We start from the raw sequence: 25,580 nt of genomic DNA on the forward strand, positions 1-25,580 counted from the left end.
TTTTTGAGGATTTATTTATTTGAGAGAGAAAGGGAGGGAGGGAAGGGGCAGAGGAAGAGGGAAAGAGAGAATCTCAAGCAGACCCGCTGCTGAGTGCAGAGCCAGGCTCTAGCCCATGACCCTGGGACTACTACCTGAGCCAAATCCAAGAGTCAAACACTCAACTTACTGGGCCACCCAGGTGCCCCCACAACTTTCACTACTCCCCAAAATGACCTGTTGCTTCATATCTCATGCCGCCATATCTTTGCACATGCTTCTTTTTGTTTCTTTTTTTTCTTTTTTTTTTTTTTTTTTTTTTTTTTTTTTTTGCCTGAAATTTCATTCACTTGACCACTCATTAGTTTGTTGAATGCACTGTGCTGGACTGGATGCTAGAGACACAGTGAGGAATAAGATAACCACGATCCCTGCCCTTTTAGTCTTTTGACTGACAAGTAAACAAACAAATACACATGACTTCATACAGTAAGAAAGTCCTATACATACAATCAGCAGGGGAGCACAACGGGAAATGTCAGGAAGAATTATATTATTGGCATAATCAGCAGAAGGCCTGTCTGAGGCAATACATTTTAATTTGGGACACAGAAGAGGGGAAGAGATAGCCTAGAAAAAAAAAAAAAAAAACAACAACAACAACAAAAACACGGGGGTGGGGGCAAGTTATGGAAGGTGGGGAACGGCAGCCCAAAAGCTCTGAAGCAGAAAGGAACTGGACAGGGTCCAAGAACTGGATGGAATGAAAATGATCAGGGGACTAAGGCATAGGAGATGATTTCTCAAATAAGCAAAAGCAAAATCCAAAGCATTGTGAGCCGCGGGAAGGAGTTTAGATTTGGTCCCAAGTAAAATGGGAAGCCACTAAAAGATTTAGACGGGCAATTCCCATAATTATATTTACTTTTTATTTATTTTTTTGATGTCCAATTTTATTTTGTTTTAATTTTTTTATAATAAATTTATTTTTTATTGGTGTTCAATTTACCAACATACAGAATAACACCCAGTGCTCATCCCTTCAAGTGCCCCCTCAGTGCCCATCACCCAGTCACCCCCACCCCCCGCCCTCCTCCCCTTCCATCCCCCCCTAGTTCGTTTCCCAGAGTTAGGAGTCTCTCATGTTCTGTCTCCCTTTCTGATATTTCCCACACATTTCTTCTCTTATATTTACTTTTTAAAGGATCACTCTAGCTGCCCAGTGTAGTTCTCCAAAGGGACGGCAATGAAAGGTAAAACAGGGAGAGCAGTCAAGAAGGCAAAGTGCCTGGCATTCCCCACCCAGTCAGAATGATGGCCTTGGGCTCAGTACAAACACCATCTCCACAAGGAAACTAATTCCATATCTGATGACCTAGTGGGTCTTTCCTAAGTGTGATCTGATTCAAATTCTTCAAAGGGAAAACAAACAAACACTCCAAAAGGTTTGTTTTGTTTTGTTTTGTTTTTAAGATTTTATTTATTTAAAACACAGGCAGAGGGAGAAGCAGGCTCCCTGCAGGGAGCCCGATATGGGACTGGATCCCAGGACCCCGGGATCATGACCTGAGCCAAAGGCAGACAGACGCGCAACCGCTGAGCCACCCAGGCGTCCCCAAAAACAAAAAGGTTTTTTTAATTCAGTTTCTCTCAAGTCAAAAATCAAGCCACCTTCCTTATTTATGTAAGCTCCTTTGATGTGGGTTGATTTCCTACTGGAAAGGATTTCAATAGTCCTAAGTGATTCTCTGCACTAAGAGGTAAACCGTCAAAGTGGCAAAAAAAAAAAAAACACCCAAAACAAACAAACAAAAACAATTAAAAACAGGGTGTGTGGCCACGCACAGGTCTGTTACCTACACTGACACCAGAGCCAGAGTGCCTGGGTTTCACCAGAGCCAAAAATTTTTTTGCTGATCCTAACCACTCTGTGCCTCGGTTTCCTTAGCTGTAAAATAGAGATTAAATGAGTTAATAAGTGTAGAGTGCTGAAAATAGCGCCCAGGCCTTCATCCACAATAAATGTTAGCTAATAACAATAGGTCGTGGAAGAACTGGTCATTACTTTCAATGTTATGTTATTGTTTATTCTGGTCTCTATTTTATTTATTTCTGATTTTTCTTTGTGATTTTCTGCCTCTACGAAATTTCAGCTGAGTTTCTTCTTTTTCTAGTTCCTTATGGTGTAATGTTAAGTTCAACTTTTTTTTCTTAATATGAGCATTTATAGCATAAATTTCACTCTAACATCTGCTTTTGCTGCATCCCATAGGTTTTGGAACATTGGCTTTCCTTTTGTTTTGAGACATATTTTGATTTGCTGTTTGATTTCTTATTTGGCCCATTGCTTGTGCAGTAGTGTGCTGTTTGATATTTACATATTAAATATTTAATATTTACATTGTAGATTTTCCAACCTGATTTTATTGTTGATCTTTTAGTTTTGTACCACTGTAAGTTGGAAAATATATTTGGTATGATTTTAGTCTTTCTAAATTCATAATATTTGTCATGTCTCCTTTTATGTGATTTAACCAGGGGATTCTTCTGTGTATACTTGAAGAAAATGTGTTTTCTATTTTTCTTGGATGGAATGTTTCATATATAGCTTTTAGAACCGTGTATTCTGAAGTATGCTTCAAATTTAAAAAAAAAAAAATGTTCCTGTTTGAAAAAAAAAAAAAAACTTTACATGAGGGTACTTGTTTAAAATAAAGCATGCCAGGTGCCTGGGTAGCTCAGTCAGTTAAGTGTCTGACCCTCAATCTCAGCTCAGGTCTTAATCTCAGGGTGATGAGTTCAAGCTCTACGTTGGGCTCTACGCTAGGCATGGAGCCTACTTAAAAAATGAAATGAGATAATGAAATGAAATGAAATGAAATGAAATGAAATGAAATGAAAAAATAAAATAATAAAATAAAATAAAATAAAATAAATAAAATAAAGTAAAATAAAGCATATCAGAGGAGAGGTGGGTGGGAGATGGGTGAAAGAGGTGAAAGGAATTAAGATTACACTTATCACGATGGAATGATGTTTAGAATCATTGAATTACTCTATTGTAGAACCCGAACGAATATAACACTGTCTGTTAATTATACTGGAGCTAAAATTAAAAACTTAATCTAAAAAAAATTTTTTTCAAGTACTAGTTAGCAAAATAGTTAATAAAAATAATATGGTCACACAAATTCTCTTCTCACTAGCCATGGGGTTGGGCAAAGAAGATGACTATTGTCTAAGACTCAGAGTTTCCTCACAGGTAAAAAAGACTTGATAATAAGAGTATTTTTCTAATAGAATTATCGAATATCAAAGGGAATCGTGTGTACACCTTACAAGACCTACGATAAAGTTAGTACCTAATAAATGTTCATTAAAGTTATCATTCTTATTGTGGGCAAGTTACAAATAGGTTTGTCCATGTATGACTATAGGAGCAGATTCTATTACATATTTTTTACTTTGGCCAGACTCCCAGATTCAAATCCTGCCCATGCACACCCCGACCGCCTTGTGTACAACCTCGGGGAGGTTACTCAACTTCTCTAAGCCTCAATTGCTTCATCTATACGGGAATTTACTCGTCTCTACCTTCTGAGCTTGATTAAATGAGACAAACGCAAAAACATAAAGGCCTCAAAATAAAAACAGTAAGCGCTCAGTGAACGTAAGCTACTGTTACAATGAGTATTATCATCCATGCAGACTCAGTCTCCCTTAGAAAGGAATCAAATCCTCAGCTTCTCTGGAGCACCGGCTGGCTCAAGGGGTACAACATGCGATTTCTGGATCATGGGGCCATGAGTTCAAGCCCCACATTGGGTGTGCAGTGTCTTAATTAATTAAATTTGTTTAAAAACAAACAAATCCTCAGCTTCTGTTTCATCTCCAAGCCCTCTACCCCCCGTCTCTCACCTACTGTACTTGGGTTCTCTCGAAGTGCCTGATGATAAACTTGCTCTTCACAAGCCTCTGTTTGCTGAAGAGGGGAAAGCAGGTCAAATACAGACCGTTTCACCTAAACAAATCTAGAACATATAGTGAATTTCAAATTTTTCTGATATAGAAATCTAGAGTGATATAGGGTTCAGATGTCCTTTATTTTTTTTTTTAAGATTTTATGTATTTATTCATGACAGACACACAGAGAGAGGCAGAGACACAGGCAGAGGGAGAAGCAGGCTCCGACGGGGGAATCGATCCCAGGACCCCGGGATCACGCCCTGAGCCAAAGGCAGATGCTCAACCACTGAGCCACTCAGGTGCCCCCAGATGTCATTTCCTTAAATAAGGGTTTATTATGAGGGGTCAGCATGGACGAGAGCACCACAAACCTTACTGCTACCAACAAGTTAGAAGGCCGCGAGCAGGAATCTTGGCTCATCGTAAGCCATCAACCAGGCTGCTGGGGTTAAACAGGATGGAAGAATTAAATAAACATTAAACCAGCTAAGGAACAAATAATTAAGTGACATAAACCAGGGTAGGAGAGAGAGAGTCTCTTCCTCCCAACTGAAGGAATGAGAGAAGAAAAAATACAGCAGCAGGCCAACGGTGGCAGGGAAGTGCTGCTGCTGGGGAATGAATGGTCTCCTAGAAAGAGGGAGGGGAAGGACACAGGTCGAGAAGTCAGCAGTAAAAGAGCAAACACGAGTAGTTGTGAAGTCGGCCTGCAGGCGTCCAAAGGTGTGCAGGATGACACCCCTGAGCTGTCGTCACCCCCCACGGATGGTTTTATACCGGGCGTCCAAGTGAGTCCCGTTTCCCAGGGAATTCCTAATGGAATGGCTTATGACCTGGGTCCCTGGCCGCAGAGCTCTGCGAGCCCCCCCCCCCCATCTACAGTGATCCCTATAGCAACCTCCGTACTGGGGGGGGGACGGTTCCGAGGCTAGAAATGGGGCGGGGGATGGGGCATCAGAAAAATGAGCTGCACCGTGAGTAAAAGCACGGACACGAGTGCTAGGAGAAAGGAAGAAGCTACACCTTAGAGACTTATTTCCTTTATGCCAACATGAGCCCCTGAGAAGAGATTAAATCAGCAGTTTCCAATGCTTTGTGTTACTTATTAAAATCCCAAACAAGGCTGTGAATCATCAACGTGAAAAAAAAAAAAAAAAAAAAAAACCTATGGTCTTTGGCCGGTCTTCATTCTCCCCATTCTTAATCCTTAAATAATGACTTTTTAAATAGGAGATGGAGTAAGCCGATAATCAAGATAGGGAACTCTAGCACTAAGGCGTTACCTTTCACGACCAAAGCCAGGACGGTTTGACTACAGAAGCTGTTATCTGCAGCTGGGGACCTGGGGGGACCTGGGGGACCTGGGGTGGGGGGCAGGAGCAGAAACAGGGCACAAGGAAGGGTCTGACATACACTCACAGCAGGGAACCGAAGTCCTGGCTTCTAAATCAATACAAACTGATTGTGAAACTGACGTGAAGGAAACGGAGTTTCCAGAAACACCTGCAGAGTGCCAGCCGTCGGGGGGTCATTTCACCCCCAGCCCCGGGCTGTCGACAGGGAGCCCCACGCCTGTCCATATTCACGGTGGCCTGAGCCCCGCGGCACCAGCAAACATGGGGTTTAATGAGAACGATGAGGGGAGAAACCAGATTTACTACAAGGCCCGAAGAGCTTATGGGAGTGCACCCGACTTAGATCTCTAAACCGACTTGTCGGCTGGCGGGGGGGGCACCGCCTGTGTGCTCAGCATTCCGGAACCCCACAACTACTCGTGACCTGGTATGTCAGGACTGTGGCCTGACACGCAGATTCTCGAGCTCTGACCCGGACCTACACCGTCGGGCCCCCGGGCCCAGGGCCCCGCTCTTCCAGGCTGGCACGAGAACTTCAGTCTGGCGCAGGGGTTGGCACGCTCTCTCTGTAAAGAGACAGCAAATTTTGTAAGGCTTTGCAGTCCAAATGTCAGCTTCTCAACTCTGCTACTGGAGCATGAAAGCAGACCGAGACTGGGAAACAAATAAGCACGGCTGTGTGCCAGGAGAGCTCCTGGTGGACACTGATACCTGAATGTCCCACATTTTCACACATCATGAAATCTTATGATTTTTTATTTTTTTTTTATTCAACCATTAAAACCGCAAAACCCATCCTTCACCAGAGGCTATGCTGAGCTACGCACACAGGGGACAGGGGATGGGGCCCAAGGCCTAGGTAGTTTGAGGCCCCTGGCCTGGCCCTCTTGGCATCAGCATAACCGTTAAGCAGTAGGAACCGGAGTCCCCTCGGCAGCCCAACAAGAGTAAATAATGATGCCCATCCTGAAATCTCAGGGATCACAAATCGCTGTAACGTATCTGGCAGGCTGTTGCCAGAAAGAAGGCACGAGGCAACCGGCAGCCACTGTCAGGAGTATAACGAAGTGTCCGTGTCCCGATCCAGGAAAACTAGGTGGAGCGGGGCAGGTATGTGAGGCAGAGGCATAGACAAAACAGAGCTGCAAAAAAAAAAAAAAAAAAAAAAAAAACCAAAAAAAAAACAAACAAAAACAAAACAGAGCTGAAAAAACAAAACAAAACAAAAACAAAACAGAACTGCAGGTTTCCAAGCTGATTTGCTCCAAGCACCACTGGACATGCAGCTATTAGCATTTTGCTGTATTTACAGACCAGCAGGGGAAACAAGCCAATTGTACCAAGGAACTCCAATCACCTTACTGTCTTGACTTAGAGGAAGACGTAGTTTTTTCTGGATGTCCACGCTGCTGCCACGTGTGGGCTGCCCTGCTGGAGCAGAGGGATGGCTCACATAGAGGTGTACACAGCCAGTTTCCACCCTCAGAGCCCACGGGGGTTCACGCTAACACGCGGAGACCGAAGCAGCCCTCCCCTGGGAGAGCGCACAGCTGTTCAACATCTAGGGGGCCAATCGGCACAGGATGTGGAAAACCCGAGAACGCCATTGCAGCAGAAATTCCAAGGGCTCAGTAAAGGCTCCAGTGTGTCCCTAGGTCCCATGTTCATTACCTGCTCACCATTTGCCTTCCTTGGGCTGCCAGTGGCCTGAGCAACAGGAGTGTCCTCCCCTCCAGCTCCCCACGCCCTCCCATGGCCCCCATCAGCTAGTGGTCCCTTCGATGGTGAGGATGAAGACGGAAACAACTATGCTTTCCAGGACAGTCGCCACTCCCCACACTCGGCTGTCCAGCCTTGAAGGGTGGCTGGTGTGATGGAGGAGCCACATTTTTCATTTCATTTCATTTCATTTCATTTCATTTCATTTCATTTTATTGACGTTTAAAACTAATGAGCACTTGAGCATCTCTGAGAGCAACCTGAACATGTGAATCTACTTTTTTGACCGTATGTTTCATAAAACCCAAATTCTGATGAAAAGTCAGCATCCGAATTGAGATACGCTGTCGTGGCAAAATGTACGCCGGACTTTGAAGACTCAAGGAAAGGAAACATCAATGACTCATCAATAATTTTTATATTGATTACATGTTGAAATGAAAATGGGTTACACAGAGTGATATTGGATATATTGCCTTAAATAGAGTAAGTTATTAAAGTCAGTGCTGCCTGTCTCCTTTCACTTTTTTTTTTTTTTTTTTAACGAGGCTCCTAGAAAATGTAAAATCGTGGAAGGGAGCTGCGTTATATCTCTACTGGACAGCAGTGCAGTAAATAAACATCCTACTGTCATGACACATACTCATCACAAAGCCGGAATCAGATTCAGCGTTGGTGGGGCTCTCACCTTGCACCCCAAATCTTCTTACCACCCACATCCTTGAGAACAGCCCCGCTTTCCCAGTTTCCCTGATTGAGAGGGCAAAACCTTCCCAGAGAGACCTCTACCCCTCTTTCTTTAGAGTCCAGTCTACTGGCAGGGCCAGGAACACCAAGCGACAGTGCCAGGAATGATGGCGCTGCTCTCTGCAAGTGGGTACTCACTTGTCCCAAGGAGGGGGGTCCTTGCTCGTTCTAGTCCTTGAAACCTAGGATGAGCTCCAGGTGCACATTCTATTCCCACACCATGACTCATTTCCAATGCAGGACGTACGCATTTTACTTCTATCTCCCTTGTGATCATGATTTTTTATTTATTTATTAATTTTTACTTCTTTATTCGAGAGAGAGGAAGAGAGAGAGGAGGATCAAGGGGAGGGGCAGAGGGAGGGGGAGAGGCAGGCTCCCAGCTGAGCAGGGATTCCCCCAACGTGGGGCTCGACCCGGGACTCCGAGATCATGACCCGAGCCGAAGGCAGACGCCCCACCGACTGAGCCACCCAGGCACCCCGTGCTCGTGACCTTCTCAGGCCAAGATGCAAACAAACCAAAGCAATTTTTATTTTGGAGTCTGGTAAAGGCACAGCTAATAAATACACTAAACAACAAAACAGCCTCTGAAATTAGGGAGACGTGCCTTCCAAGAAGGATCTTATGGGCAAGAATTTTCAAAGCTGAGTAAATGTGAAGGTACAACTGATTGAATGAACGTGGCTGTATGTTACTATTTGTACAGTTACATTTCCCACGTGCACGCAGACACGTACAGGCCTCTTTCTACACAAAGACTAGAATGACTCAAGTACAGGGGCTCCCCTCTTTCCTGGCCCCCGAGCCACCTCTTTGGGAGTTAACTTCCCCCACGCTCCCAAGTACCAGATGTTGGAGCCCCCACCCCTCCACATCACACAGGAAATGAGAAGAGGCCTGGAGACGATGGGGGAAGGGGCCCGGGGCCTCTCTGAGAACGTTACCTACCCCGAGGCTCCTGTTTATTGACTCTCTGGATACCCTTGGCCAAGGTCTCTGATGGGGCCACTTTAAATCAGTTTAAAATCAGAACCAGAGCCTACTCTTAGTCCTCCAGCTGAAGGGAAAGAAAACAATAGTGAAAAAGCACAGATAATCCCTTCACCTCACTCAGAGCCATTTCCTAGAACCACCTTCCTGCCGACAAACCTTGACACAGCTGTTAACAAGGGGGAGAATTAAACAATTTGGGGTTTAGCTCCTCTCCCTTCCCTGGCTCCGGTGGAGGTGCTAATTGGCAGTAAAATGCATAAAAGGTGTACATCAGAATGGCCGGGGACGGACAGGATCTGGATAATCCATAAACCGAATAATGAGCCTTTTAATAACCAGGAGCTAGCTGCAGCTTTCTGTAATGGGATCCTGGTAGCACTTGTAAATCTACTCTCTCCAATTAGAAAAATGCCTTCCTCCACTTTTCCCAGAAGCCAGGAAACAGAAAAGAACTCCTCCAACTCCCAGCCCTCAGGCACAAGCGTGTGTTAAATTTTCACAAACAGATAGAAATGGTCCTCCTGGGGAGGAGGTTTCATCGTTTTCCCCAGCCAGGCACTGGAAAGCTTACGAGGCTCTCTCTGCTTTCCTCAGATCGAAATCCTTCCATAAAGCCCACCAGCTCCCAAGGCGGGTTTCCTCGACTCAAGCTGTTATCGAACTATTAATAATACTAATAACAGTTTTGCCATATGTGCGGCGCAGTCTGCGGTGAGCAGGGCCCGTGCAGGCGTGACCTGTTTGGGACGCCAACGCCGCCCCAGAGGGGATGCAGGCTGGGGAGCCCGGAGTCATACGATTTGTGGGTCTCTAAGAAAATGAATGCAAGCGGCGTCCGGGGGGGGGGGCTCAGCGGTTGAGCGTCTGCCATGGGCCCAGGGCGTGACCCTGGGGTCGCGGGATCGAGTTCCGCGTTGGGCTCCCTGCATGGGGCCTGCTTCTCCCTCGGCCTGTGTCTCTGCCTCTCTCTCTGGGTCTGTCATGAATAAATAAACAAAATCTTTAAAAAAAAAAAAAAAAAAGAAAGAAAGAAAATGAATGTAAAATTATAAATGCAAAAACCCAGAGCCTCCTCCCAGAGCCCCGGAGGCCCTGAAGCCCGGCCAAGGCCAAATCCGAGTCTGCGGGAGCCCGCTGCTTCACTGCCAACCCCAAAGGGGCCCGTGGCTTCCTGGGGCTACCGGCTACAGGGCCCTCGGGTGCGGGAGGCACAATCAGGACTTTCTTCCCTCCCGAGCCGGGGCGGCCCCTCTTCTTCCCCCAGGGCCTGGGTCACAAAGGAAACTCTGGAGAAGGAGCGGATCGGAACAGCCGGCTCAGCGGGTGCTGGGCAGCTGTCTAGACGGAACCGCCTGGGTAGAAGTGGGTGAAGCGGCCACACAGTCCCCACCCACATGTCCTCAACCGGGCCCCAAGGCCGAGGACCCTGCGGGCAGCCCCCGAGCCAGGCGGCTTCCCTCCCGCGGGCCTCGGCCGGGCCCGGGTGCCAGCGTCTGCAGCCCGGAGCTGCTCGTGCCCTCCAGGCCCCCGGGCCCGGTCCCCGCCAGCCGGGACGGGTGGGCCCCCAGCCCCGGGCTCGGATTCGGGGCGGCGAGGCCACTGTCTTGCTCTCCCGGTCTCTTCGCTTGGGCTCGGGCTCGGGCTCCGTCCAGCTGGGCACCCGCTCCCTCCGGCTGGGCCTGCGGGGTCCAGGCGGGCTCCGGGTTGCACAGGAGCCACAGGACCAGGGGTTCGAGGCCCACACGGGGCCGGGGGCAGGGCCGGGGCTGGACCCCTGGCTGCACGCTGGGCTAGGGCGAGCCCCGCTAGTGGCCACCGGCACCTCCCGGCGGCTGCAGTGGGCCCGGCGCCAGCAAGCAGCAGCTGCCCCGCTCGTTGCAGGCCCCTGCCTCCTGCCCCTGCCCCTGCCTCCTGCCCCTGCCCCTGCCCCTGCCCCTGCCCCCTGCGAGCTCACAGGCCAGCAGAAGAGTCGGGAGCGGGCAGGACCGGGTACCGCCCGCCGCTCCGAGAGGGGAACTCGGCCACGGAGAAGCCCGCGGAGCCCGGCAGGCTGGGCCTCGAGCTGCAGGACTTGTCGGTGGAGGGAAAGTGACAGGGAGAGCACTTCCTGCAGAGCAAACAGCACGCCAGCAACTAATCGCCCCGGATTATCCAGGACTCGCTATATTTCAGGGTCTGTTCTACGGGTGAGCTCATTTATTCCTCTTAGCTTCAAGAAGTGGGCACTGTCTTGTTCCAGTTCCACAGCGGAGGAAATGGGGGCCGAGGGACCTCAATGCAGAAGCAGGGGGGTCTGAGGTCAGAGCCAAGGCCGGTAATCCCTAGCTGTACCGCATAGACACGGAGCCGTGAGGAAGCGCCACGTCTACAAACGTGGGATGAGTGTAGGTAAGTGTGGGGAACGGAGCAGCAGGTGGGCGGGGGCAAGAGGGTGAAGGAACCCAAATGCCAAGCTAAACAGCTGGGTTCCTCCCCCAGGGGCTGGGGACCCAAAGCAAGCATTCCAGCCCGTCAAGGGCTTGATCAGTCCCGCACTTGAGCATAATCCCATGAGGATATGGAAGATGGGCAAGCGTCGGGGGAGGCTGAAGTGAAAGGAGGCTATTCCAGAAGACGGAGCAAATACTAGGCTCTGAGCGGGGCAGACAAAGAACAGAGTCATGGGTGGATTTGAGAGATTCTTCTAGATATAACTGATGCAATATGGTGAAAAATTAGGTCCGGCGCAGGAGCAGAAGGAAAATAAATGGGAAGACACCAAGTTCATAACTTGATATTACCAGTCATCCAATTTCCCATCAATCTAAGAAAATATTATACGAGGATGGGTGGTGGGGAGAGAAGAAAGCGGTGGCTTTAGTCATGCACCTAAATGCATCGTGTTATCCTCTGCTTCGTGCTCGCAGGTCTCCTCACCCTGGCAAAACCGTGATCTTCGCTAAGGCAGAAAGGACCCGTAAGTGTCTTGTGTCTACACCTGCACTCAGGGACCCCTTTTGCCACTGGATATAAAGAAAATTGAATACAATTCATCAGCTATTGCTAAATACCCCAAGGGTACCAGATACCGGGCTCAAGAACATATTTGGCAACTAAAGGTAGAAACCATACAAGAACATATAAATAAGCTTATTACATAAAAATTTCATGTATCTATAACGTACAGGAGAAGAAAACCAAATGAGTGACTAATGTAGATTTAAAAGTTTTGCTTCACTAGTGATCAAATAAATACAAGTGAGATGTCTTCTTGTCTATCAAACTTTCCAACACTTTTAAAACACTCCTTGGAAAGACGAGTCGTCGTGTTAATGACCCCACAAGAGCACGGCGGCCCAGGAAGTGCAGCCTAAAGGAACCGGAGACTTGGACTTGTTTTCACTAAACTATGACTAGCCTATCCTTTGTAACCTGCAGATATCCTCCCTGAACCCCAAAGTAGCCCACTGAGGAATGCACGATCATCCCCATTTCAGAAACCGGAGCGGTGGAATCCAGAAACTTGCCTGGGGTTACACAATCCGTAGGTGGTGCAGCCATAATTAAACCCCACATCTTTCTGGCTTCAAAGGCCATGCAAAGTGGATTGAATGTATGTTTCACAATTAAATAATTATTGAGGTAGTAACCATCATTCTGTGAGGAGAGCCAGCTCTGCGCACGGGCGGAATGGGCTCCCCATACCCAGCACGTCGAGGGGACAGTTCTGTGTGCTGCCAAGACCACCCCCGGCTGCCACGGCAGGGGCCTCTCCCCTCAGCGACTCAGGGACCCCCACCCTCAGGGTCACTCCTGCGTAGGCAATCAGGATATTTCAATCAACCTCCATCTCAGTTTTCTCACATATAAAAATGGATAATAAAATCTACCTCAAAAATCTGTGAAGTGAGCGTCACCCACAGAGTAAAGTTGACACGGCCTCAAAAGTCATGTCTCAAGAACACAAGCTCCGTGATAGTAAACCCAACACAGGCTTCAAAACCCAGCTCGAATATAGTAGGTGGAAAGCCGGTCTTGACTAATCAATAGGCGGTTCCGTCGCTGTCCCCCTCCACACCGTGTTAGGCCTTCCACGGATCTATGGGACGCCTCACGTTGCACCAAACACAGTCATTTACTTTTCTATCCCCTTTACTGTACCGCAAGCTACTTGGGAACCAGGTCAATGGTTCACACATCTTGTGAGGCCAACACCAAGCCCAGAGCTGGCCAATGGCAGAAAATGTTTTGTTTAAAAAAAAAAAAAAGAAGAAGAAGAAGAAGAAAGTCCATCATTTTACCTTCATAAAACCCTGTCAGATAATTACTATAATTATCTGCATTCTAAAATGAGCAAGTTGCAGTGACCGCCTAAAATCGTGCACAGGAGGTCAGGCTTGCACTGGATCCAGGCCTCCAGACTCTCCGCTCCACCACGTACCGTCTTTCAAAGACAAGAAGTTGGAAAAGGCCTACCAGGGGCCATGGAGACCATCGCTGCACAAAGCTACTTTGTTTCTCAAACGTGGTAGGATTCTGAATGGTATTAGGACATCTTAGAAAAGGTCATCTGGGAAAGTACAGAGAACAGCATTAAAGTATAAGAAAGGCCGGCAGATCTGGGTTTAGACCCATAACCCTGTTGCCTTGGGCAAATCTCTTAAACTGAGGCGCCTCAGCTTCCACATCCGTAAAATGGGGTTTTAAACAATGTCGCTCACCTTGCAGGGTCTGGTGTAAGAATGAGAGTTGTACCATATGAAACAGGCAGAGGGTATGTTAAGGACTCATTAAACTGTAGTTATCACTACGTGTCAGAAAAAAAAAGTGGCACATATTAGTGCCTGTGCCACAGGTAGTTTTCATACCCAGTCTTACTTTATCCCCTGCATAGCTGACTACTTCGATCCTACATTGAGGAAGCTGTGACTCAAGGGCATTTAAGTAACTTGTCCAAGGCCACACAGGTGGCAACAGGCACAACCTGCATTCAGACCAAGGTCCCTCTTGAGCCCAAACTTCTCTGTAGCCTACCTGTCTGCATCCCAGATGAATTGCAGTGGAGGAAGATAAGGAGGACTCAGATGTGCCCCCAGATGTCTGAGGTCAATGGGAGGTACTTGAAAAGACAGTCTGGCTCAGATTCACCACGTAGCTTGGGGTGTGAGTTAAAAATGTTTGGGACATGTGCAAGATGAGGCAGGAAGAAACCAAAAGAAGAAGATGGCCAGTGATAAATGTCATGCTCCTCAATTTCCCTTCCAGCAGATAATATAATAGTAAAGAGTGACTCATACTCTTATTTCAGCTCCTGTGTTCAGAGTCTCCAAGTTAAAAATCCCATATTGTAACACCGATGTATTACGCACTTCCTCTTGATCTTGCTACCATTTGTTATGTCCCAGAAAATGTTCCAAAACCAAAGAGAGGAAGTTCAGAAAAGTCACAGGAAATACCTGACCCTCTTTATTCTACGAAAAAAAGACAGAAAACAAAACACAACAAAACAAAACAACCCTCCACTAGGTTAGTGTATCATTAACACCAAGGCACCTTATAAGGTGACTCAGGTAACCAGTTTAACAGTAGATGGCTTCGAACCATCCTACCCAGAAACAGATGCAATTTCACAATGAACAACAACAAAAAGTCCTTTTCTGGTGTTCTGCCTGTCTCCCAACCTTGGAACAAATAGGCCTTTGCATTCTCTCTCTAGTCAAGGCCTAGGGAACCTCCCGCCGCCAATGTTCATGATTCAGGGGGGTCAGGAGCCAGGTCAGGCGCGAGGAGAAATAGTAGGGAGAAAACATGAAAACGAAAAACAAATAAAACACCTCTCCCCTGTGGCCTGCAAAGTTCTGCAGTGAGGCATGGACACCAAGTCCTCCCACCTGACACCCCGAAGCTGCAAAGCCAGACCGATGCTGGGGTCCAGGCTGGGCACCCAGCCTTGGAGAGAGGAAGCTCCACGAAAGGAGAGGTGGTTGGGGGGGGGGGGGGTTGCTCTGATATGGAGCGAAATCGCTGGGTCTGTTCAAATCTGTGAGCTGAAGGGGGGTGGGAGAGTCTCTCCTACTGAAAACATCCTTCTGTGAACTTTTCCAAAGTGCAGCTAATGGCACAGAAAGCCAGCAGATCTCAGAAGAAAAAAAAAAAAAAAAAGAGCACGCATTCCTAAGGGACTACCTGTAAACGCAGAAGTTTGTGTGCTCAGGAGCTCGCATGCTCACGAGAAGCCCCCGTGCCCCCGTCGCCCCCCCCTTCGGAGCGCTGCCCCCCTTGCAGGAGCCCGGGCCCGGGCCCCTGTGCATCCTCCGTGGCCCCCGAAAGGCCTCAGGCAGCCGAGCGGGGCCCGCGGGAGCACCCCCCCCCCCCCCGCCGTCCCCATTACTCGGCGCCCAGCCCTGCTCGCCCCCGGAGCCAGCAGGCTGCAGCTCCTCCAGTGCAGGCGCGGTGGGCAGCAATGGTGGGCAGGGCAGCCGTGCCCGCGGCACCGTGCAGGCTCTCCCTCCGTGTGCATGTGCCAGAGGAACAAAAAAGAAAAACCAGCGCCGGGAAACGGCGACTGAGATGAGGATGCGGGGGACCGCGGCGGACTCCTCGCCTCCCAGCAGCAAGGGGCTGGCCAACCACGCGTCCGAGCCACGGATCCCAGCCGTTACCTTCAGGATGCAGGCCATGGCGCTCCGCCGGCCCTCCTGCCACCGAGCGGCGGGCGCGCCCGGGTCAGGGGCCGTCCCGGCGACAGGCCGGAGGCTGGTACCGCGGCGGGACCGCTCCAGCCCGCATTCCCGCAGACCCGGACCAGGGGACCGCGGCGCGAGCTGCGCGGGCACAGGCCCCGCCCCCGGGCCCGCCCCCGGCAGAGGCCACGCCCCGGACCCGCCCCCGGCCGCGGCCACTGGCTGGAGCCCCGGCCCGCCCCCGGCAGAGGCCCCGCCCCGGCCCCGCCCCCGGCCGCGGCCACTGGCTGGAGCCCCGGCCCGCCCCCAACAGAGACCCCGCCCCCGGCCCCGCCCCCGACCGCGGCTACTGGCTGGAGCCCCCTGGAGAGGCCCCGCCCCCAGGATAGGCCCCGCCCCCGAGCGCGGCTACTGGCTGGAGCCCCCGAAGCCCCGCCCCCGGGTTACGTGCAGCCCGGGTCTCCCGCGGCTGCCCCGGGGATGCTCTGCTTTTCCTTTGCCCTCCCCCCTCCCTCCCTCCCTCCCTCCCCCCTCCCTCTCCCTCCCTCTCTCTCTCTCTCTCTCTTCTCCCCCTCCCGATGGACGTTCTGCGATTCCACGTACGCGAAGCCAGCCGGGCAGCAGGCAAGGGCTCTGCAGGAGAAGGGAGCGCGGCTCGTCCTCCCCTCCCGTCGGTCTCCTCCCACCTACCAGGGAACCCCTTTGCAAGACCTTTCACACTTTTTAAAAAGTTAAAGCGGGTCTGGCGTCACCCTCCCGCAGGCTTCGGGCAGGCACATGCAAAGATGCTTCGGAAGTAGCAAATGGAACCGTCCCGGGGCTGTTTAACCACAGGGCCGTGGCTCTGCTGAAGCGTGCTGTGCGGTGGGCTCCTCCGGACTCCGCCATCCGCCACCAACCAGGGGCACGAATACCTATGGGCAGAGGATGCCAGGAAACCTACAGGGCGTGTGCTGCGTGTGTGTACACGTGCACAGACATGGACGCATTGCTTGCTTGCTTTCAGCTTGTGCGTCTACCGAGAAAGGGGTGTATCCAGAAATACACTGCAAATAGAATGCATGCATTTATAGGAACATTTAATGTATTCTCATATACACACTTGATTACATATGTATAGAAGTTGGGTTTGTGCCCACAAGCACAGGATGTTGCTCTTCCCCGAGTTTCAGGTTTAGAGTCTGAATGCAGTTTGTTGCAACGTAAGTAATAAGGTTTTGTTTTGTTTTAAAGGTTGTATTTATTTATTCATGAGAGACACAGAGAGAGAGGCAGAGGGAGAAGCAGGCTCCCTGTGGGGAGCCGGATGCAGACTCAAGCCCAAGACCCCAGGCGCTCAGGACCTGAGCCAAAGGCAGAGGCTCAACCACTGAGCCACCCTGGTGTGTTATTGTTGTTGTTGTTTTTTTAAGATTTTATTTATTTATTCGTGAGAGACACAGAGAGAGAGAGAGGCAGAGATACAGGCAGAGGGAGAAGCAGGGAGCCCCATGTGGGACTGGATCCCAGGACCCCAGGGTCACTCACTACCTGAGCCCAAGGCGGAGGCTTAACCCTTGAGCCCCCTAGGCATCCCTCCAGCAATAAGGTTAAATCTACACTTTCCTGTTAGGCTGGGAAATCCAGGAAGGCCCTCCTTCACCATCCAACCTGAAGTCCCCGATGCTAAAACAAAGGGGGCTAGCTAGAGCCGCTTTAGGAGGCAGGCAGCCTGGGAGAAAATATGTTTTGGGTCCTTTCCACCCTTCCTTAGCAGCCCTGTTGGAGTGAAAATCAACAAGGAAAGCCCAATTCCCAAGCAAAGAACTGGCTAAGAGAAACAGAGTTATTTCAATGAGGAAAGTGACATCACACACATCGCAGAAGAAGGGAGAGAGTCTTCTGTATATATACACAGATTTCCACCACTTGGTCTGTCACAGAAATCTTAAAACCAGGCCCAAAATATTTACCCAAAAGAGGTTTCACTTGCTAGAAGCCCTGTCTGGTTTGCCTACATGGAGTCGGGAAAAGCACTGTGGGCTGCTGGTGGCTGTGACGTCATGAGATTGGCTCACAAACCACAAGGCAGAAACCAGACTTTCAAGGGATTTGGTGTTTTGTTGGTGAGAACATGCAGAGAATCCTGAGAGCGCAGGAGGCACCGCTGGGAAAGTGTTGCAGAAACTGCGACTGGACGGACTACCGGCTCCTCCTCCTCCGGGGAAAGTCTGAGGGACCAGTCCCCGCTGTCCCACTCCGCCCTCCAGGCCGCCCAGGGTCCCAGGGATCTGCTCCATGCCCACTAAGAACTCCTTGATCAGGGGCAGCCCGGGGGGGCTTAGCGGTTTAGCACCGCCTTCGGCCCAGGGCCTAATCCTGGACCCCAGGATTGAGTCCCACATTGGGCTCCCTGCATGGAGCCTCCTTCTCTCCGTGCCTCTGTCTCTGCCTTTTCTCTCTCTCTCTGTGTCTCTCATGAATAAATAAATAAAATCTTAAAAAAAGACAAGAACTCCTTGATCAGGAAGTTCAGGAAGAGCTTCCTCCATTTGGTTGACAGGACTGAGTATTTTTTAAGGATTGCATGTTCTAAACCACTGCTTTAGCTCATGACCTTTAGTAGGCCAGGAAAACTCTGGATTTTATGGATTTATGAATTCAGCAAACCTTTACTGAGCTGCTACTAGAAAATAAATCTTTTTTTGCGCTACCACTAACTGGCAGTGTGGTGGGGCGGGGGCAGGGGGTGGACTTTATTGAGGTCTACAGGACCTGTCGGGATTGAGAGAATGATTTCTTGCTTTCAAACATCCTCTCTGCTTCAGCCAAGTGGGAAAGATAAGAGATACAGGATAATGTAGTAAGGTCCTTAACCAAAGCAGCAGCAGAGCTCTAAGGAGAGAGAGAGAGACGGAGCCTGGCAGGGTGGCGGGGAAGAGGGGCAGGGGCAGGCAGGCCACATTCTCTCTCCAGAAAGCCTGCAGGTCCTCCCGGTAACACAGCCGGCAACCCTGCGGGGCCTTTCCTCCCGGGGGGCCTTGATCAAGTCTCTTACCCTCTCTTTGCCTTTCAGCTTATGTAGCAGTATTTATCCCTGCGAGCATTAAATGCGATGATGCTTATAAACCCACTCACCTCAATTTCTGGCATTGTGGACACTCTCAACATGGTAGCTCTTTGGGGGGGTGGGGGTTGGGGGGAATCCTGGACTAAGGATAGCTCGTGGGGAAGGATGAAGGGGATGATTCCCATCTACCTTGATGTTTCAGACAGATAGACAGCGATGAGGCAAGCACGTGGCATCTTGTGACTCGGGTAAACCCAAGAGAGGGGATGGCGAGGGCTTTACCAGCTCCAGCCGTCTGGGTATGGCTCTCTCCATTAAACTATTGCTCCCTGGTGCCCACGCTTCCCAAAATGTCTTTTTTTTTTTTGGCATCCACACCTATGCCTATACACAGATAGGAATAAAGGCCCATTTATAACAACCTAAAAACGAACCCCACAGATTCTGCAACAAATCTGCCCCGAAGTTTTGCAAAACAACAACAATCCCTGCCTCAGAAGGAAAGCAGTGGGATGGGAAGACGTGGTTGGATGGAACTAAAAACAGGTTCTGAACCTTCTAGGGAATGAAGGTGCAGCCAGATTTGTGGGAAGATGGGGGAGGGTTCGGCCAGGATCTTCTGTTTTGTTTTATGACTTGCCAAACGACAAGAATAGCGAGGTCTAGCCCATCCATAGCGGTAGCACCATTTTCCAAGTCTCAAGTTCCGTGACTTAAAGCCAAAAAACTCTTTCCAAAAATAACACCCTGGATGTGCCTTGCAATTACATACAGTAACCCATTTGATCCTTACGTCGATCTGGATGTGGTCATCCCCAGCTGGTAAGTGGGCAAAACTGGGATTTGAAGCCACGTGGTTTGACTTCCAGGCCTGCCGTCCTTAACTGCTACCTTCAGCTGCCCAGTATATGAGGAGCCAAGCTCTCGGCCCCATATCACATTTCCTCTGTTGTCTTAGGTTTAGGGGTCAGATAACCTAAGGCAACTATACATCCTCCCTAAGATACATGGTAGGATACAAATCCTGGGGCAAGTGTGTAAGTATGTAGAAGATACATATTGTCTCTGGAGCTGAGTGTGCAGGAGAGGTATACTCACTCCGTATCCCTCAGCCCTCAGCCCCTGAGTCTGATGGATACGGAGCACATCCCATCCAGGATCTCCCCTACAGCCGAGCTGTTACCACCTCGGGCCCACGAGAGCTACTTCCCACCCAAGACTCTCACTATCGTATCTCACCTACAAAACAGAGGCTGCCGTGTGTAACCTTTGCTTGTCTTCACAGCAAGATCCTGGGAGGCTGGTCCTATTGCTACCTGGGCCTCCTAGGGCCCCTCTTGGCTCCAGTCGGTCCATCTTCCCTCTCCTCATGGGCCTTCCACCAATGAGATCTCAATGCCTTAAGGCCCAGAGGCCTCATGAGTTATGACCAGTCATGGGCTAAAATGTCCTATTTAAATTCAGTTTTGCTTCATTGTAAACAGCCCCATTACCAAGTAATTCTCAGGGTTATACAGTTTCCTGATAGAAATAGAATTAAAATGAAGACTCCCATAACTTTTCCAATTTCATCTCACACACATATTAATTTAATATATTTATATTCAACACAGAATCATTTATTAAGGTTTTAATTGGATCTCAATTTTTCCCATCTAAAGATTTTAAATGAATTCCAGATATCATAAAACTCTTCTTGTCATCCACCACATAAATTATGCTTCCATAGGAGACTGTGACTGGAAGATCCATTATACAATGTTATGGGAAAGTCATTTTTTTTTTTTTTTTTACATTCTAAGCCAGAATAGGAAACAATTTTTTTTTTTTCTAGAAACCATTGCACTCTTATAGTGCAGTGACCTAGGAACTTTTTCATATCCTAAAGCACATGGCTATCCTGTCGGTGTCTGTGTGCATGGCTGTGTTGATATCTGGGTCCAAGTATGTCTATGAATGTGACCTTTTAGGTATATATTTATGAGAATATATCGACATGTGGGTTAAGCCTCATTTCCCTCCATTCTGGATAGCAGATCATTCTAAACTGTCATCCGTTTTGCATTCCCAAGACTTGAGCTTACTGCTTTTTCAAAGCTTTACACAGTTCTAATCCAGAATTCATAATTATCCCTGACTAAACTCATATTTATCTGGGATGAACTCCAAAACAAGTTATGCATGCTTTAGAATTGCATTTTAAAAATATTATGTTTTCTCCTTCTCCTTTAATGTTCTCTCTCAACTTAATCTCAGCTCTACTCTTCCTATTGGGAGTTCTTAGCTCTTCTCAAATTTTTTTTTTCTCAAATGAACCAAAAAAGAAAGAAATGTGTATCTGTTTTTAATTAAGAGAAAAATCAAAGGGATGCCTGGGTGGCTCAGCGGTTGAGCGTCTGCCTTCAGCCCGGGGCACAATCCTGGAGACCCAGGATCGGGTCCCACATCGGGCTCCCCGCAGGGAGCCTGCTTCTCCCTCTGCCTGTGTCTCTGCCTCTCTCTGGGTATCTCTCATGAATAAATAAATGAAATCTTTTTTAAAAAATCTGAAAATAATGTTCTTTAATGTTCTAGGTTTTAACCAGATTTGTTTTTCTTAAACAATTCCCCCCTGAGATTTTTTTAAAAATATAATCAATTGAAAGTAAATATGGCTGAAGCACTGGCATGGAATTTGAATTTGGTTTGTATTGGATTTCTCTAAGGCCATCGAAGGCTCCATTATTAATTGAGTCTGATATTTCCTAACCACGTTTCTTAGAGTTTGTTTTCTTTTTATTGTGAGGTTCTTCCCATGTGTGTTTCTGTATACTCTTCTTAGATTTCACCTCTTAGTGAGGTTTGATGACATACTGTCTTAAAATATTAGAGTGGAAATCTAGTATTTGAAATGCATCCACGGTGGATCTGATGGGAACACCCACAGGACGGGGTCTCACAGTTGGCCTCCTTCTGCAGTTTGTTTTGCCTGGACCATTTTTTCTCTAATGATCTGGCTCTCACAAACCCTCTGGAAAGAGCCAGGATTTTTTGCTAATTCCTCGTGTTAATACAAACCGTCACTTTTTCCGTAGCTGTGTCTGGCTATTGTAGGAAAGGTAGGAGAAGAGTAACATGATGCGATCCAAAGAAGAATGGTGCAAGGAGAAGTCATCTGTATCTAGTCTTAGAGAAGCCCCCCAACACGAGGTCTTGTGTTATGTCCAACAACAGTGTCAAAGTCTGTGAAAGCTGCTCACAGGACACCACTGTCAAGTCAGCGTGGACGGCCCTGCAGAGTCAAGGGCCACATCCCATACAGAAAAGCCATTCCTTCTTTCCAAGAGCAACAAGTATACAGCAGCAGTGCACTTAGGAATCTGAAAAATGCTCGTTTGTTGATTTGACAAACACATGCAAGCTCAGGTGATGAGTTTAGGAAACAGAGACAGGTGGCTTCCTCTTATACGCAAAACCTTCGGTGGCTCCTCTTTATCTCCACAGCTCAGTATATTACAGGCCTGCCAACATCTCTTGCCACCATTTCTGCCCGTTAGTCTCTTCCCCCAGGATTCAGCAAACTTGGTCAGTAAAGATCTAAGCGGTCAATGACTCAGTCTTTGTAGGCCATTAGGTGTCCGAGCCAACCCCTCGACTCTGCCATCCTAGCGCAAAGACGGCCAAACACATCAGCAGATAGAGAGTAGGCTGTGTGCCGGTGAAATGTACTTACGGATGCTGAAGTTTAAATTTCATGTTATTTTCGGTGTTATCAAATATTACTGTTTTTCTCAACATCTAAAAATGTACAGTCCATTCTTGGTTCTGAAGATGTGAAAAACACAGTCTGGAGGCCAGATCTGGCCCAGCAGCAGTTTGCCAATCAGACTTCATCTCTGCACTCTGCACTGAGCCACATTTCATCCTTCAGGCCTGGATCAAATCCCGTTTGGTCCTTGACGTCTTTACGGACCACCCTCATCTAGTGAGGTTTCCCCTACTTGAATTCCAGCAATTACCATTTGCAAAATTCTTTGGCAATTCCTCACATCCTGTCGGACGGCATTTCTTCTAGCATCAACTTGTCCTATTACCTAAATCTTTATTTTGCCTTTTATTTTTGGCCTGACTTCCCAAATAGATCACTAGCTTTTTGGCTTTTTTTCCCCTTTGTATCCTGCACCACTCCGTGCCCCAAGCCAAAAACTACAGCAATTCTGAAGAGATAACTAAGAACACCAGGTGAGAAGCAACCGCAAATCAGATTGTCCTACCATCTTGGACACCACTCAAGGATTTTGAGAAGAGAATTTCAGATGTTTTATTAATTCCTCCACCACATATGACATTCTCAGATCATCTCATTTTTCCTCTATAAGGAATGTATCAGATTATCATAGCAATTTTTTTTGTTTTTTAATCAACAGAGTGATTACTTGATTTAGATGGATTTTGCAGACCATGTTTAACGACAAGAGTGGCCTGTAATTACCCCTGTGGGTGTTCTCAGTTGATTAGGAAATCAGTGATGCTTCTCTTTTAAGTGGAAGCTGCCTTATTTCCATCATGATTTTTAAAAATCACTCTGTATGGTATTTTTTAATCAATCACATTGCATTATGTTTATCCAATATTTATTCTCATTAAAAATGACTCGCTGACTTATGCTGTGTTTTTTTCAGTCCATTCCACTTTTTTATCTTTTTTTAATTTAATGAAATGAATAGGATTTATAAATAAATCTGTTTTGTCTAATAGATGAAGAGATATGGGTTTTCAAAGGTATCAAATACTTAAATAGCTGAGTTTGCAGTTTTTACTGACACCTCTGTAATTAAGACATAGTAAGAAGTTACACACTACATAATGGCATATTCCAAAAAGGATTAGTTTTCTCTTCCAAGTGGCGAGGGCAGCAGAATTTAAGACAAGCATTGCCTGATTTGGGCACCAGAAAAACGTCACTTCCCTTATCTTCCAACAGCTTGCATTTTAAATGAGTTACTCATCACTTTCTCCATTTTTGAATTGCAATAAAAATTTGCCACTTAAAAATAGATGAAAAATAGTAAGCCACCTCTCCCGATAAACTAGCTTTTCTATATTTTCTCTCTCTTTTTTTTTTTAAGATTCTATTTATCTATTTGAGAAAGAGCTCACGCACACCAAGCGGAGGTAGGGGGCAGAGAGAAAGGGACAAGCAGACCCCCTGCTGAGTGCGGGGCCTGAGGCCTGACCCCAGCACCAGAAGATCACGACTGGAGCCAAAACCAAGTCAGCGTTCAATGGACTGAACCACCCAGGCATCGCATGGCTTCTCTACACTTTCAACAAAAGCATGTCTAGCAGCATAGACATTGGATGAATCCCAAATTGAAAAATTCTCTAAACATATACAAAGGTTTAATACCTAAGTCCTGCTCTTTTCCTTGACTTTTTTTTTCTTTTTTCACTACATTTGGTATTTCCATCACCTCATTTTACCTCTTCCTTCTTTTACAATCTCCTTTGCTCCATTTCCCTGGGCAAGTTTTTCAGTTTTTGTTTTTGTTTTTGTTTTTTTAAGATTTTTTAAAATGTAGTTGAGAGAGAGAGAGAGAGAGAGAGAGAGAGCACAAGCAGGGGGAGAGGCAGAGGAGAGGAACAAGCAGATTCTACACTGAGCAGGGAGCCTGATGTGGGGCTCTATCCCAGGACCCTGGGATCATGACCTGAGCCAAAGGCAGATGCTTAACTGACTTAGCCACCCAGGCACCCCAAGTTTTTCAGTTTACATTCAACAGAAAATTAAACACCGAGGAAGATGTTTTACCTTGAAAAAATACTAGTTTGTCTCAAGTATTTGTCTGAATAAAATGTAAATACTCAAAGCAATCGACCAGATTTGTGAGTAGCCTGAATTTTTATCCTACATGCAAACTAAGAAGCTATCTGCACATTTTATGGCTGTTGGCTAAAGCCCAAGACTCCAGGGCCAGAGATCCAGGGCTATTTATTACTTACAGGCAGAGGGCTGTTCATTATCACAGAGATTGCTCACAAGCAGAGCATCAGCACTTGCACCCATTCCTCAAGCCCCAATTCCCAACAACCAAACGTGAAGAAAACCACATACTTGCATCCACGGTCAGCTGTGCTTCAGAGAAGAACCTTGAGCTTAGAGAACTCAAAGCTTTCATACTGGGCAGTGCTCAGGCCGGCCTGTTGCTCCTGAAGGAAATGTGTTTGTCTTCCAAAACCGGGAGCTATATAAACATCCTTGAAAAGAAAACCCAGAACAAAGGCATTCTGTGCCTCCATTTGCAAGATAACACAGACACTTAAGAGACAGAATGAGAAGGTCTCCCGCTAGGAATCACGGTCACTGTGCGTGCCATTATGAACTTTACCTGATGTGGTACTCGGTATCTATTTTCAACCGATCTAGGCAACTGGAAGAGCTTGTGAGGCATTCGGTAGTGTTTGCTGAGTGAATGTGAGCTGCTTCAGTTTTTCAGTAAGCAGAATCTGTAAAAATAATAACGACCATAAGTAATTCTAAAGTAGACACAATATTGGTTCAAAATATTGGTTATTCTCCTCCAGCCCCTGACATCATATCCCAGGAAGACTTTATGCTTTAAAATGAAATATGTACCCAATGACTTAAAAAATTCTTTCATATTTTTTATGCTTTCTTCTGGTAGATACACACACACACACACACACACACACACACACACGCACGCACTTCCTATCTTTCTCACGGCCAGAGATTACATGAAATATTGCCAAAGTTTTAGTCATGTAGAGAATGCTGCTTGAATTACTGATGCGTAACTGATGCTGAGTTAAACATCCCAGGTGCTCATATCACCGACTAGTTGTTCCTCTAAATTGCACTTTTTTCCCTTTTCATTTCGGCAGACCCAAATGTTCACTGTCAAGCCCAGGGAAGAATTAGAGAAAGTAAGTCTGGCAGGGCCCTTGACTTGTAAAATTGCTGTATCTATTTTTGAACGCCATGAAGCGGTCACACAGACCTGGCTACCGTGCAAATGGTAATGTGCTAAGTGGGCTTTTGAGTTCTTCCTCTGTCTCCAGGCAAGACAGGGCTAGCTTAGTCCATCTCAGAAAGGAGAGAACCCA

At 47.5% G+C, this 25,580-nt stretch overlaps 1 protein-coding gene across 5 annotated transcripts in view; it reads right to left on the minus strand.

Moving 5' to 3' along the window:
• Nucleotides 1–24,700, minus strand: part of ST6GALNAC3 (ST6 N-acetylgalactosaminide alpha-2,6-sialyltransferase 3) — a 523,593-nt gene extending 498,893 nt beyond the window's left edge. For 4 of the 5 annotated variants that reach the window (XM_038541636.1, XM_038541639.1, XM_038541638.1 and 1 more), the window contains exon 1: nt 15,404–15,566. In XM_038541636.1, the coding sequence (XP_038397564.1) occupies nt 15,404–15,421 (18 nt within the window). In that variant the 5' untranslated portion in view covers nt 15,422–15,566. Of the gene's footprint in view, nt 1–15,403; nt 15,567–24,567 lie in introns of those variants that run through there. The other variant, XM_038541637.1, reaches the window with a different exon arrangement.
• Between the last annotated feature and the right edge of the window lie 880 nt (nt 24,701–25,580).

This window comes from Canis lupus, chromosome 6 (genome assembly GCF_011100685.1).
Source record: "Canis lupus familiaris isolate Mischka breed German Shepherd chromosome 6, alternate assembly UU_Cfam_GSD_1.0, whole genome shotgun sequence".
Lineage (NCBI taxonomy): Eukaryota > Metazoa > Chordata > Mammalia > Carnivora > Canidae > Canis > Canis lupus.